The sequence below is a fragment of the Nicrophorus vespilloides genome, unplaced genomic scaffold (genome assembly GCF_001412225.1).
Source record: "Nicrophorus vespilloides isolate i.1.1-1 unplaced genomic scaffold, Nicve_v1.0, whole genome shotgun sequence".
Classification (NCBI taxonomy): domain Eukaryota; kingdom Metazoa; phylum Arthropoda; class Insecta; order Coleoptera; family Silphidae; genus Nicrophorus; species Nicrophorus vespilloides.
The window spans coordinates 3,377-18,356 of record NW_017095950.1 but is presented as its reverse complement, the minus strand read 5'-3'; the positions used below and the strand labels follow the sequence as shown (position 1 = coordinate 18,356).

The 14,980-nt window shown below is 30.3% G+C and overlaps 1 protein-coding gene across 1 annotated transcript; it reads right to left on the bottom strand.

Moving 5' to 3' along the window:
- Nucleotides 1-11,508: 11,508 nt before the first annotated feature.
- Nucleotides 11,509-14,526, bottom strand: LOC108568966 (sodium-dependent nutrient amino acid transporter 1-like). The gene is made up of 5 exons (XM_017930320.1): nucleotides 14,270-14,526; nucleotides 14,029-14,205; nucleotides 13,662-13,938; nucleotides 13,503-13,597; nucleotides 11,509-11,677 (listed from the first exon to the last, which is right to left on the bottom strand). Exons 1-5 carry the CDS (start codon nucleotides 14,492-14,494, stop codon nucleotides 11,531-11,533), a joined length of 921 nt encoding a protein of 306 aa, XP_017785809.1. The 5' UTR covers nucleotides 14,495-14,526; the 3' UTR covers nucleotides 11,509-11,530.
- Between the last annotated feature and the right edge of the window lie 454 nt (nucleotides 14,527-14,980).

Here is a 14,980-nt window from a genome sequence, read left to right as displayed (position 1 = left end):
ACACATCTGACCTATTTGCTAGTTCATCGTAGACGAATGAAATTTAAAAAAAAATAAAACTAATATTATTTCTTAGATTTGTCTTTGGGGTTCAATTAATTGCTTAATTAGTTTAGCTCTAATTAAGTTATTAGTAAAACGCTAATTGAGGTTTTGCGTGCGCTAATGAAATATTTGCGCAAATACCAAACACCCATCTCCGCATAAAATGCTCAACTTTTCGTTTATTTTTTTTTCTTTTTAGTTTGGTCGTTCCGGTTTCGGGTGAAATTTAGTTCTCGGCGCAACGGACGGGCGTCGCGACGCACAAAGGGTAGAGAGGGGTGGCGGAAAGGGCGCCCTTTCGGAAACAACCAGTTGCTTGCGGCTTGCAACGTGACTCACATTTTCATCCATGGTTAAACCACCTTTCGGACCCAATTAATATATAGGAAACGAGCCAATCTCAATATTAAAATCTACAGAATATTCTATGTGCAAGGAAACAATTTCATATTAGTAAAACAACCAATCAATTTCATACACAAACTCGTAAAATACACAACATCAAATTTTCATAAAAAAACTTCTTATAAACTATAAAATCACTTAAGTTTTCTTTTTAAAACTTATCCCAATTAATCCTAAAACAAAACCTAAAGTCATTTTTTAGAATTTGTCATTAATAGGATCTTTATCATTCGAAAAATTTGGTTTTTGAACGAAAATTTGATTTCTTTAAAGAATAACATTTAACAATTTTCAAAAGGTAAAATGGTTTTCGGGTTATTAGAAAGAATTATCTTCTAGAAACTGTTAATTTTGTTAACATACATTTCTAATTTATATACATTATGTAACCAAAGTGAATATCAATTTGAATATAAAATAAATTTCATAAAAAAAACTGTATTCGACGAGTGTAAATGCTGCAAAACTTCAAAATTAGTACGTATTTGATGATTGATTGAATGAAACGTATTAAAAAGTCATAAAAAAAGATGTGTAGTAAATTCCGTTCTCCAGTCTAGACGGTAAAAGATAAAAATAATATATTCCAAATGAATTATGTTGATGTCTCGCCTATTTTTTTTAAATAGTTTCATTGAATTCTTTTCGTTTTAAATTAGTTTTACTTACACAAATTGTGTAATGTAATTACACAAGTAACTTGTCAAGTAAAGGCTTATTGCGTAAAAGCAACTCAGAAAATTATTTGCGTATTTGATGTAGTGTTTATATCGACACGATACGAGTATTTCAACAAGTAAATATACTTGTCACGTTACTTGGCAAGTATTTTTTTAATTGTATATTGCCATTATATAAGTTTTGTAATTTAGTAATTAAAAATTTATCTAATCTATTTATAATTATTAACAATTGTTTCTTTAGTAATAATTTTGTTGGACTAATTATCAAAATAAGAAATCACACTTTATGCAATTATGATGAAAATTTCTTAACTTATAATAATAGAAAATTTTTTTAACAAAAAAATCAAAACTAATGAAATTTCTGGTTTAATGCAAAACATTATAGATTTTCTTTAAAAGAAAACAACAATTACAAGTTAGAAGATTAAAATTAATATTCTCTGGAAGTAAGTTTAAAATTGTTTTTTAAAATAATAAAACTTTACGAGTTTTCACTCGAATCTTCATAAAAACAAGTTTGGAAAAGTTGCACTCAGAATAAGTAATGGTCGGATGGAAATTAAGATCAGAAGTGTTCAAATATCGTATAGTGATTTCAACTAGTTTTCATCGATTTTTAACTTAAACACAAGTTTTTGCTTTCAATCCGGTCTTTGAACTTACACATTTCATAATATAAATATATTACATTGAGTTTCAAATCCATTACATACATAAAAATTATATAAGTAATATACAGTTTTTACAATCATTTAATTTGAAGAATTTATTTGAAGAATAAAACCGTACAAAAAGAGACTTGACTGTAATTAATTGAAGTCGCACTCACCTGAAAAATACCATTCATTTTTTTCAGCGAAACAAAAAGTTTGCAACAAAACAAAATTGAAAAGTCCCAAAAATGAAAAAAAAAACTTCTTGTTTATGTTTTTTTCTGGTTTTTATTTAGTTCATATTTCGAATTGAACGTGTGGTAAACGTTCAATTGGAAATACCGAAATGGAAGAGCATCGATTCCGCGCAGAAAATCCTGTACATCGAAATTGTATTCGAATTTGTCGGTGAAAAGAAATAATGAATTGGATGGCCGGAGATTTTAAATGAAACTCGTCGCTTCTCTCTTTTATTTTATTTTTATTTTTTTCATACCGTCCAATCAATAGATTCAAACGTAATTATACGTAAAAGAAAATGAAATTGTATAGAAGAGAGACAAAAAAAAATGTTATTTCCATTTAAAATTAATAATTTTTTTGTATAAATTTCTGTTTACTTTTAATTACAATTTCCAAGTGAAAAAAATAAATACTTTTTCCTGGTTTTAATTTAAGAATTTTTTTACTAAAAATAGTATGTATACAAAAAAAACAATTTAAATAATATTTGTTTGACCTGCTTTTAGTATAAAAATGTAAATTTAATTTTAAAAAATCTGGAAATTGAAGTAGAAAATTGATTTTAATATATGGAGCATAATTCTGTAAAATATATGAAGTTTCAATTTTTAAATCAATATGTATCATTTCCATTATAATATCTGTAAATTAAATTAGACAATTGTAAAATGTAGGTAGTTTTAATCCAATTATAGTAAATCCGGACTGATCGAAGTCGCACTATGCGAAGTATTACTGTATATTTAATTATTGAAAATGAATAAATTTATACTAAATCATGTATATAAAATCTAAGCAATAACTCGTATAGTGCAGATAATCTTGTTCCGCCAATATCCAGCACTGTTTGATACCGGACTAATCGAGACTAATATGAATAAAAAAATAATTTTGTTTGCAAATTTTCAATTTTTTGTATAATTGTGTTTACTTTTAATTACAATTTCCAAGTGAAAAATAAATACTTTTTCTTGGTTTTAATTTAAGAATTTTTTACCAAAAATAGTATGTGTACAAAAAAATCAATTTAAATAATATTTCTTTGACCTGTTTTTTTGTATAAAAATATAAATTTAATTTAAAAAAATCTTTAAATTGAAGTAGAAAATTGATTTTAATATATGGAGAATAATTCTGTAAAATATTTAAATTTCAATTTTTAAATCAATATGTATCATTTCTATTAAAATATCTGTAAATTAAAGTAGACAATTCTAAAATGTAGGTAGTTTTAATCAATGAAAATTTATCATTTAGATTGAAATTCACGTAGATTTAATCCAATTATCGTTGGAAAATGCACGTCAAATAATGCAAATTCTATAGGATTTCATACGTATACTCCATAATAACAATTTATGTTTGCATTGAAAATCGAACAAATAGTTTTCATTTTTATTTGCATTCAATATATCACGTTTGTAAATAATCGTGATAGCTACGTTTTTTCTTTTGTTTATTTTCAGGTTGCTCGAATAATCGATCTGCGCTGAAACAAATGGGTTCGAAGGGATCGGATAAAAATTTGTCTGTTAAGAGTTATTTGTCAGTTGGGCAGTGTTGATTGACTCTTGCATAATTCGGGGGTGTATTGGGATGGGGGGAGGATATCGATTTACGACCCTTCGGTCGGATCAGATCGAACAGTTTCAGATTTATGTGCATCGACAATAACGTGAATAAATCCGGCGGCCGCAATTGAAACGTGCGTTCTATATAAATTAACGAACCGTAACACGAGAACCCTACTACTATCAAACTCACCTCACTCTCTCTACCCCCTTCAAATCGATACTAAACGAGTGCGTAACACTGATTGATTCATTACACCAATCAAATCAACTGTTAAAGGTTACTTCCCATCTTCGGGTCATCCGCAGATTAATTTTAATTGATTTCCAATATACTCAAAGGATAAACATATATTGAATAAATCAATTTGTACTAAATCATGTATTTACAATCTAAGTTATCCGCACTATACGAGGTATTGTTGTATTACCTCAAATAGTGCGAATAATCTTGTTCCGCCAATATCCAACACTATTTGGAACCGGACTAATCGATACTAATATGAATAAAACAATAATTTTGTGTAATACCTCGTATAGTGCGGATAATCTTGTTCCGCCAATATCAAGCACTGTTTGATACCGGACTAATCAAGACTAATATGAATAAAATAAATCTATTTTGTAATATTTTTTTTTATTTAATTTATTTGCAGATATTTCAAACCGGACTATTATGAATCCGGACTGATCGAAGTCACACTCTGCGAGATATTACTGTATATTTAATTTATTTTCTAAAATTATTAAAAATTAATATATTTCTACTAAATCATGTATTTACATTCTAAGTTAATGTATGTATTTACATTCTAAGCAATAACTCGTATAGTGCGGATAATCTTGTTCTGCCAATATCCAGCACTGTTTGATACCGGACTAATCAAGACTAATATGAATAAAATAAATCTATTTTGTAATATTTTTTTTTATTTAATTTATTTGCAAATATTTCAAACCGGACTATAATGAATCCGGACTGATCGAAGTCGCACTCTGCAAGGTATTACTGTATATTTAATTTATTTTCTAAAATTATTGAAAATTGATATATTTGTACTAAATCATTTATTTAAATTCAAAGTTAATACAGCAATACCTCGTATAGTGCGGACAATCTTATTGCGCCAATATCCAGCACTGTTTGATACCGGACTAATCGAGACTAATATGAATAATAAAAAAGAATTTTCTGTATTTTTTTTATTTAATTTGTTTGTAAATATTTCATACCGGACTATAATGAATCCGGACTGATCGAGGCCGCACTCTGCGAGTTTTCTAATGATAAAATGACCATTTATTTAACAAATTTAATGATGATCAGATTCATTAAAAAATCTTAAAAAATGCATTCTAAGAATTGATTTGAATTAAATCTATATGTTCATATTGATATTAAACATCTTACAAAAGTTAAGCAATGGGTGGGTGATCAAGATACTGTTTATTAACTGTTTTTTCAACACACATTTTCAAGTACTTAATAAATATTGATAATTTTCAAATTGAAAATATTTACAAAACTAAAGATTCTGGATCAATTTTACCATTTTTATTCTTATTAAATTATACTTTTTTTGATAATGAAGATTATTTCAATTAAAAGTAAATAATTTAGAAAGTTTGACGTTATTTTCTAAAGTTTCGTTCCTTATTTGAAAAGTTTATTTGAATAATTTTACATTTTAATAAATAAAATTTGAACTTTAGTAATGGGTTGAATATAATTTGTGATAAGTCCATAAGCTTAGAGTATTATACTCTGGAATATGTTTCCAGTGATTAATTCGCAACCTGTGGCCTTTACAATTAGATTACAAGTGAATTTGACTAGTATTAAAAAAAAATGTCAAAAAAAAAACACTAAAACTGGTAACAAAAATTAATTAACGTTCAAGAAATTAGAAATTCCCGTTCAAAATTGAAAAATATATAAAAAAAAAATAACGCTCGTAAAAGCAGTGTTTTCACATTTTAGAGATTTTCTAGGAAACTATCATAGATGGAGTAGATCAAAAAGATGTATATGAAAGGTGGATAATTGGGGAATTTAGCAAGTATTCATAATTCATAATTTGCTGTAGTTTTATCCATTTCATTGAAAAAGTGAAAAATAAACGTTTGAAAAAGCAGTGCTTTCACATTTTAATGAATGTAGCGAGTATTTATTACATTATTGTGATTTCGTCCAATTGGCTACAATTCGCGAAAAACGTGTTCAAAAAAATACTAAAATTAGCAATAAATATAAACGTTCAAGAAATTTGAAATTCGCGTTCAAAGTTGAAAAATATATAAAAAAAAATAACGTTCGTAAAAGCAGATTTTAGTGATTTTCTCGGAAACTATAATAAATAGAATTGGTAAAAAAGTTGTATATGAAAGCTGGATGATTGAGGAATTTAGCAAGTATTCATATATTGTTGTGGTTTTATCCATTTCATTGAAAAAGTTTCGTCCAATCGGCTGCAATTCGAAAATCGTGTCCACTAAAACTAGCAATAAAAATAAACGTTCAAGAAATTTGAAATTCGCGTTCAAAGTTGAAAAATATAAAAAAAATAACTGTTTTCACATTTCATTGATTTGAAAAATGTACATATGAAAACTGGATGTTTGAGGAATGTAATAAGTATTCATATATTGTTGTGATTTAGTCCATTTGGCTGTAATTCCAGTTGAAAAAACTTGAAAAATATGAAAAACGCTCGAAAACTGTGTTTTCACATTTTAGTATTATTCTCGGAAACTATGATAATGAAAGCTAGACGTTTTGAAAAATGAAAAATTTAATTAAATTTAAAAAGTACGGCTTTGATTATCAATTAACAAATATTTCTGAAATAAGCAATCATTGCATTTTGCAGCAATAATAACATGAAGTACAATTAACGAGAGAAACAATAGTGAAACTATTGAATAGAAATGTAATTAGTAGTCGGTAAATTGTTGCAAAATTTCGGAACACAATTGCACGAGAATGTATGCAAATGAATCTGACCGAAACGGCGCTTTCGGCCGTAAAATGATGAGAGTCATAATGATAATAATAATTTAACATCGCGTTATGCATGTCAACAATCAGCGACTTGGGTCTTCTGCAAACGTTCGGAGAGGCACTAAAGGCGATTACGTAACGAGACCGCGCGTTTCCACGGGACGTACAAACTAAATGGAAATAATTACGTACACTTTTCCGCACACTCGTGCACTCACATCGCGTAATTACTATCAAAAGCCATTTGTGTTTCCTTACTTATTCAGTAAAACCTTTCTTGTTTTCCAGTGCTACTTTTACCCATTATATGTAGAAGAGGTAATTCCAACTGTTTAACAATCTAACAATCAATTACAACAGTTCAACAATTATTTAAAATTTTTACATCTAAAACAAATATTTGTTTTTAACTAAAATTTTTAGAAAGTTTTTTTTTATTACATTTGGCATTAATGCATTCAAAATAAATATTCTATAAACTATTTATTAACTTTTGTCCGATTTTTTTTGGGTAAATAATGAATGTAACAAAGAGACGATATTACGCAAAAAGTGAAGTTGTATGAATGGACTTTTGTGTATGAAAACGCTTCTTTGCAGCTGTTGTAGTAAGCCAATGCTGCTTTGATGAAATTGCCCAACTCCTTCAATTATCTGCTTCGAAACTTGAAAAAGGAACTCTTGCTGCAAAAAGAAGAGAGATTTTGACGACGATGAGGTGCTGCAGCGAACCGTTTTCAGCCCATACCAAAAGAGTATCCGACGAGCTCTCAGCAAAAGCAAAACTTATACAATTATGTATTTTACTGCTCTTGTTGCTCTTTTCTTTCATTCAATTCTTGCTTACTTTCTACAATTTCTTTTTGTTACAATAGTAGTAAACATAAATTACAAGTCTTATTTCTATAAAATAAGATTTGTTAATAAATAAATTAAAAAAATACAAGAAAAGAACACAAAAATTTACAAATACTTCGATTTTTTCTATGTTATTTCAATAAAAAATTCGAATATTTGTCAACAAATTTTATATTATATCATCATATTTCTGTGTCGGTGGCAAACGCAAGCCCGACAACCGAAATCCCGGCTGGCTCAAAATCTATATCTAAATCCCGACTATGTCAAAATCCCGACAGTGTCTTTTATTATTATAAACTTCTACAATAACATTTTTATGGTAGTCGAGATTTCGATATAGTCGAGATTTCGATATAGTTGGGATTTCGTTATATTCGGGATATAGATATAGTCGGGATTATGGTAGTCGGGATTTTGAGCCAGCCGGGATTTCGAATGTCGGGATTTCAATAGACGGTTGTCGGGCTTGCGATATAGACCCTTTCTGTATATATACAGTGAAACCTCGCTTAACGATCAAAATTAATTGTAAGAAAAATGAGCGACGTTTCGCATAACGAGTGAGAGGAAATGTCACGGATTGTTCGCCTGCACAATTTTGAATATGTTTCACTATACGAGTATTTCACTATACAAGTAAAAATCCGGAAATTTTGGAACGGATTAAACTCGTTAAGTGAGGTTCCACTGTATATATATTTATATGAGAAGTAAAGGTAAAACTACGTTTTCTTTATTCTTTTGGTAGCAAACAATATAACGTGCATTTTAGATGATAGGAGGAGAGAAACAGGATATTGCTGTAAAATTCTACAAAGCCGAAGCATAAAAGTCTGCCATGAAAAATTGATTGTGCTACGGCCGAGACCGAAATGCATTGATAATCCGAACGTACAAGGGGAAAATCATCAAAGTCGAATCACCCTGTAAAATGTGCGCTGTGCGTCTGCATGTTTCGCATTTTGTAGAAAGAAATCCTGCTAACCTATTAACAACTCTTCCTGTTTACATCTCCAAACAAAGTACATATTTTTTAGTATTATGTGAAACGAAATTGCATATTGTTAACTTTGTACAAATAAGGAGAACAAAAGTTTATTACAGACTTTTATTAGCTTTAAAAAAAGGGAATTTCTTAATTATTCTCAATATTTTATAATACAATTCTTTCAAATTAAATTGTCCTTGGTTTCATAATCATTTAGGTAATGACGTTCAAATCATTTTTGATTTGATAACAAACATGTAAAGTGCGTAACGAGAGGCAGGAAATGGTTAAAAATTATATCAAAATTTATATTGATAAAAAGAAATGCTTACGTATATTGTGTTTCTGACGTAGATTTGAAGATTATTTATTATCAATTTACTTTTCCTGTTAAATTTCAATTAAATTAGTAAAGGAAATGTGATTATTTGATGAAATTTCAAAATTTATAACAATATATCTAAAGTAATTGTGAAATTGAAATACAGTGGAACCTCGCTTAACGAGCAACGTTTCGTATAACGAGTAACGATGAGAAGATAAGTCCCGGATTGTGCGCCTTCTAAATCATTTTCAAAACTTGTGTACACGTCACGACACGTCATGTATAATGTTTTCTTATGTTTATTGTTATATTAATTATCAAAATAATTACTTATTATGAAATTGGTAAGACATTTCTCATATCATGTCACGTCATGTCACGTTTTAGTGCCATTACAACATATTAATTTCATATGTCACGTCACGTCTTGTCATGTATTTATTACTTGTCTTCAAACAATTTGTGATTTTTTTTTGTGCAAAATTTAATAACACTGGTATATCTCCGAATAAAAAGCTAAATAATAAAAATAACCATAGAAATGAAAAGCAAAATCATGAAAAATCGGATTAACGGAATTTACATTGGTTTATATGGGAAAAGGAGTAAAAATCCGGATTAAACTCGTTAAGCGAGGTTCCACTGTATTTGAAATAATCTACCAAAAAATTTGAATACTATATACTATACATATTAATTTCTTATATCACGTCACGTCACGTCACGATATATTATGTAATTTCTTCTAATGTATTTTAGTGTAAATGCAGATTTATGTATAGATTTATTAACTATGAAACTAAGTTACATATTAATTACTCATGTCACGTCACGACACGTCATGTATAATGTTTTCTTATGTTTATTGTTATATTAATTATCAAAATAATTATTTATTATGAAATTGGTAAGACATTTCTCATATCATGTCACGTTTTAGTGCCATTACAACATACATAACATCTTAAGAAAACATTTTATGCAATTGCTACGCCCGACACATATTAATTTCATATGTCACGTCACGTCTTGTCATGTATTTATTACTTGTCTTCAGACAATTTGTGATTTTTTTTTGTGCAAAATTTAATAACACTTGCATATATCCGAATAAAAAGCTAAAGAATAAAAATAACCATAGAAATGAAAAGCAAAATCATGAAAAATCGGATTAACGGAATTTAAATTGGTTTATATGGGAAAAGGAATAAAAATCCGGATTAAACTCGTTAAGCGAGGTTCCACTGTATTTGAAATAATCTACCAAAAAATTTGAAAAAACGTAATACGAGGTAACAAAAGAAAAACATACATTATTTATTAGTAAATATTGCTAATTTATTGTTGCTTTTCGGATATAAATTTTACTATTATTTGAAATTAGTAATAAAAGTATCAATTGTACTATAATTAAACTAGTAACGAAATTAGTATACTTAATTTAAATTATGAAGGTGAGAAATAAGTATTACTGTATTTACATGGTTTATTTCTTACATAACTAAGTTACAAAGTACATATATTTTTTAATCAATTAAATGAATATTTATCTATTTTCTATTATGCATTATATTTACACATCGTTGCTTTACGTTTGTTGAATATCATTATTTGATATTTCGACTACGTAAATAATGCAAGAAGGAAACAAATATAAAAGAAAATTGGGGCGTATGGCTTTAAAGTAGGTGGATTTGGAATGGACCGTGTTTATTCGATTGATTCTCCTCCTATTATTTCGCGCAGACAATAAACTTGCAAACATGAACTGCAGCATTGAACATCTCGAATATATGTTTAAAGAGTAAAGAAAGATTATATTGCAATATCCGTAAAATTGGAAAAAAATGCATATGAAGAATAAAGTTGATGGTTCTGCAAAACAATTTTTTTGGAAAAAAGGGGTGAGCTCATCCCACGGGAAATTCTGGATACGATTCGCAGGTATAAATCTATTGATGGCCCCAAGTCGTTTATTTATTTTTCCGCTCTGAATAAAACATGCGGCCGGGATTGAGCGAGAGAGGAAGAAAATTCCTGGGCTTCACCGGAGGTTTCGGGAGCAAAAATTCCCGAGGTAAATAAACTCGCAACAAGTGAGCTGACGGCGGCGGCTGAGGCGGCGCAATACCGGTATCGGCGCGGACCTCCAATTAATTGGAAACCTCCCCAAAAGAAAGATGTGTGTAGTTCTGAACGACATCCAACTTACCAGGAACAATTTTATTTGATGATCTCCGCAATGTCAATTACTCTTATAGATAGAGTGATGTGTAAAGGTGATGGTGGAAGCAGGCACTCGCGAATCTCGTTTCTTCGGAGACGGCACTTTTCCGAAAAACTCCTTCTGGATTGATGATGATGCTGCTGCTGGTACAGACGGGGTTGAGGGTGACCGAGCACTGGTCTACGTCTCCTCTTCCGCGAGCTCCCGGAGCATTTTCGCGCATGGCTCCGGATTCAGCCGCCGCCGCCGCCGCCTCCGGAGCCCCAGACCTCTCTCTCTCTATCATCCAGCATCCGCCGCTCAAACGCACGCACGCCGCCAAAGAACAATCCTCTTTGACCGCATCATTCCAATAAATAACAATATTTCAAAAAAAAAACAACAATTAATTACTTAGGTAACACATACTTATCACACGATATGCGAACGCACATCATATCACACAATTCATAGTTCTATATGTACAGCGTATGGCCCTCTTCGATTATATTATCTAAATTTGATCTTCTCTCCTATCCTCTTCGTTTATGCCCGGAAGCTGTGAAGTAACCTTTGCGTAGGGCTCAGGTTCGCCATCTCCTGCAGTTTGTCCTCCTTAAACTTCTTGTACTCCTCGCAAGTCGACGAGTTGGCCGGGCCCCAATTCTCCGATGAAAACGACTTCGAGACCATCTGAAGCGGAAACACGAGACGTTTAATCGATATATTAATTATAAAAATAAATTACAAATCTAACAAGAAATATTTTTAGCACATCCTTCGGCCTCTCCATACAATTCAATCACGTCCATTCACATTATATAATTACATTTTCTTTCAATTTTCTATAGTTACATGAATCTAACATATTTTTTTCTCTCCTCTGATGTTTCAATATTATGAAACATTCATACATAGCAAGTGTATCAAATAAAAAGTAAGTACATTTCATGTAATTATTACGTGTGACACATATTAATTTTTCGTGTCACGTCATGTAACTTGTGTTTTAGTACAGATTTATATACAAAAACTTAAGAATACACTTTGTGCAATTGGTATACTCACATTAATTTCTTATGTCACGTCACGTCACATTATTTCTTATGTTTATTGTTATATTAATAAGCAAAATAATTACTTATTATGAAATTGGTAAGACATTTCTCATATCATGTCACGTCATGTCACGTTTTAGTGCCATTAAAAATTTATATATAAAATCTTAAGAATACATTTTATGCAATTGCTACGCCCGACACTTATTAATTTCGTATGTCACGTCTCGTCACGTCTTGTCATGTAATTAATGGTGTAAATACAATATATTGATATATTCATTATGAAATTATTTACTTTTTATGAAATTGTTAAAGCCACGTCATGCCATGTATTATTTCTCACGCGCCATTACAGATTTGTATATCACGTCACGCTATATTATGTAATTTCTTCTAATGTATTTTAGTGTAAATGCAGATTTATGTATAGATTTATTAACTATAAAACTAAGTTACGTATTAATTACACATGTCATTTCACGTCACGTCACGTTATGTATTTTGTATATATTGATATATTAACTATGAAACTAAGTTACATATTAATTACTCATGTCACATCACGACACGTCATGTATAATGTTTTCTTATGTTTATCGTTATATTAATTATCAAAATAATTACTTAATTAAATTGGTACGACATTTCTCATATCATGTCACGTCATGTCACGTCACGTCTTGTCATGTATTTATTAGTGTAAATACAATATATTGATATATTGATTATGAAAATATTTACTTTTTATGAAATTGTTAAAGCATTTCTCATGTCACGTCATGTTATGTCATGTATCTCACGTGCCATTACAGATTTAAATGCAAAAAACATATTAATTTCTTATATCACGTCACGTCATGCTATATCATGTAATTTCGTCTTATGTAGTTTAGTGTAAATGTAGATTTAAGAAAAAAATTACAATTTATGAAATTGCCAAGCCATTTTTCATGTCACGTCACGTCATGTATTTTTTATATATTGTTATATTAACTATCAAACTAAGTTACATAATAATTACACATGTCACGTCACGTCATGTACTTTATTTTTCATATATTTTTAAAGCGGATGCAGAATTATCTCGCCACTAAATGTGATAATAAACATACAAATATTACAATGAAATACATTGTGTAAATTTGCAATTGGTAGACCTGATACAAATGTATTTCGACACAATTACATGGACCAATAATAGGACCAAACGAATTAATTAATTAATTACATAATAACATCCATTATTTGCAATTACATGTTGTAATCGATTTCGTGATCATTGATAACTAATGTTTGCTTTTCAATACATAATAATAGATAACATAAGCTGCAAATCGGATACAAATAAATTGCATTTAAATTACTCATTTTCAACGCAATTTTAACTGAGTGAATGCATTTATTTAATTATTATATAGTAAAATTTTAATAGAATGTAGGAAATATACAATACTGACCTTAACACATCCGTACTCTCTGTTAGAGTATAAATAGTAGCAAGCCCACATCAGAAGCTGCAAGACGGTGACGGCAAGAATGAGCCAACCAAAAGCTGCGAATTGATACACACGTGTTAAATCTGTTGAATTATGTAAACGCTGTAATTAGTTTCATACCAAGTATAGAGTCAGGATAACCGTGTGTTCCGTACTCGAGCCGTTTGAGCGTCAGGATGAAGTAAACGAAGATGAGGATGAGCACTATAGGCGTCACCAATCCCCACATCACCCTGAAGTAAACGTGCACTTTCCTCTTCAACATGAACTCCAAATCGATGCAGAAGTTCTCCAATCCGTACCACCACATCACAGTTAACACCTCGATGAGAGTGACCACGAAGATGACGAAAGTCCCACCAAAGTGATCGACCATATTAAGCATGTACTGACCTCCCTGCACGACAAAAAAATAAAATAAAACGATCTATTAACTGCAAGAAACAGGATGAAAGAAAAAATATTATATATAAAAGCGAAACTTTACCGGCGTTACGTAAACTAATCCTATAAGAAATCCGACGATCGCTGTGCCCAACGAAACTTGCCAACTTTTCAACGACGGAAAGGAATCCATGATGACCGTGATGGCGCACCCTTGCAAAGCCACCAAACTTCCAACGCCGAGCACGAGCAGCATCACGAAGAAAAGGATTGCGAATAACTGCGGATTTTATTTTCAGTTTAATTAATTGATTTGTTGCTTTTAATTTGATTGTTGCAATTACCCAGGGAACGCTTTCGAATTTCGCTATCGCCTCCGGGTACGAGATGAAGGCTAGACCGGTTCCACCTGCGTTCACCACGTCCTTAACTTCGACGTTCAACTCGTGCGCCAGGTTTCCCAGGATTCCGAATATCGTCGTTCCTGCCAGAAGAGATGTGAACGTATCCAACGTCGTTACGACCATCGCATCCCTGCAAAACAACACAATTTCAGTCAGTATTTTCATGTAGACGCATCTTCCTTTCCGCAGAACTTAATTGAAACTTAAACTAGTGGAAAACCGTACACTCCGCCTAGGGAATATAATTAAATTTTACACTGAGCTCCGCCGTAATTTTGCAGCAAGAAACCCGATATATTACAGAAAAAATAAACTACACATTTCCACATTTTCATACTTTTTTTTTTCATTCGTTATGTAGTGAATATAAAGGGCACAACGAAATTAAATTAATTCGCTCTTCAACTACCAATAAACATGCAATAAAATCCACATATTGCTCAATAAATAAACGTGTAAAAACTCTTACAAAGCAATCAAAGTTATTGCTTTTAATTTTTTATAATATTTTTTAACGATTTTAATAAATCGCAATGATAATTAATTGCCTCAATTCATTTTTTTAAAAGCTTTAATTAACTTTTTTTTTCATTTTTAGTTATAGTATTTTCTACATACTTATGAAATAATAACTTTATAACTAATTGCAAA

Bases quoted from the DNA above. Each gene is read 5' to 3' on its own strand.
- LOC108568966 (XM_017930320.1), bottom strand. From the start codon at position 14,494: ATGAAAATACTGACTGAAATTGTGTTGTTTTGCAGGGATGCGATGGTC. The intron at 13,939-14,028 runs GTAAAGTTTCGC...TTTGTCGTGCAG, and splicing joins GATTAGTTTACGTAACGCCG to GGAGGTCAGTACATGCTTAA. The intron at 11,678-13,502 runs GTCAGTATTGTA...TTTCCGCTTCAG, and splicing joins GAGAGTACGGATGTGTTAAG to ATGGTCTCGAAGTCGTTTTC.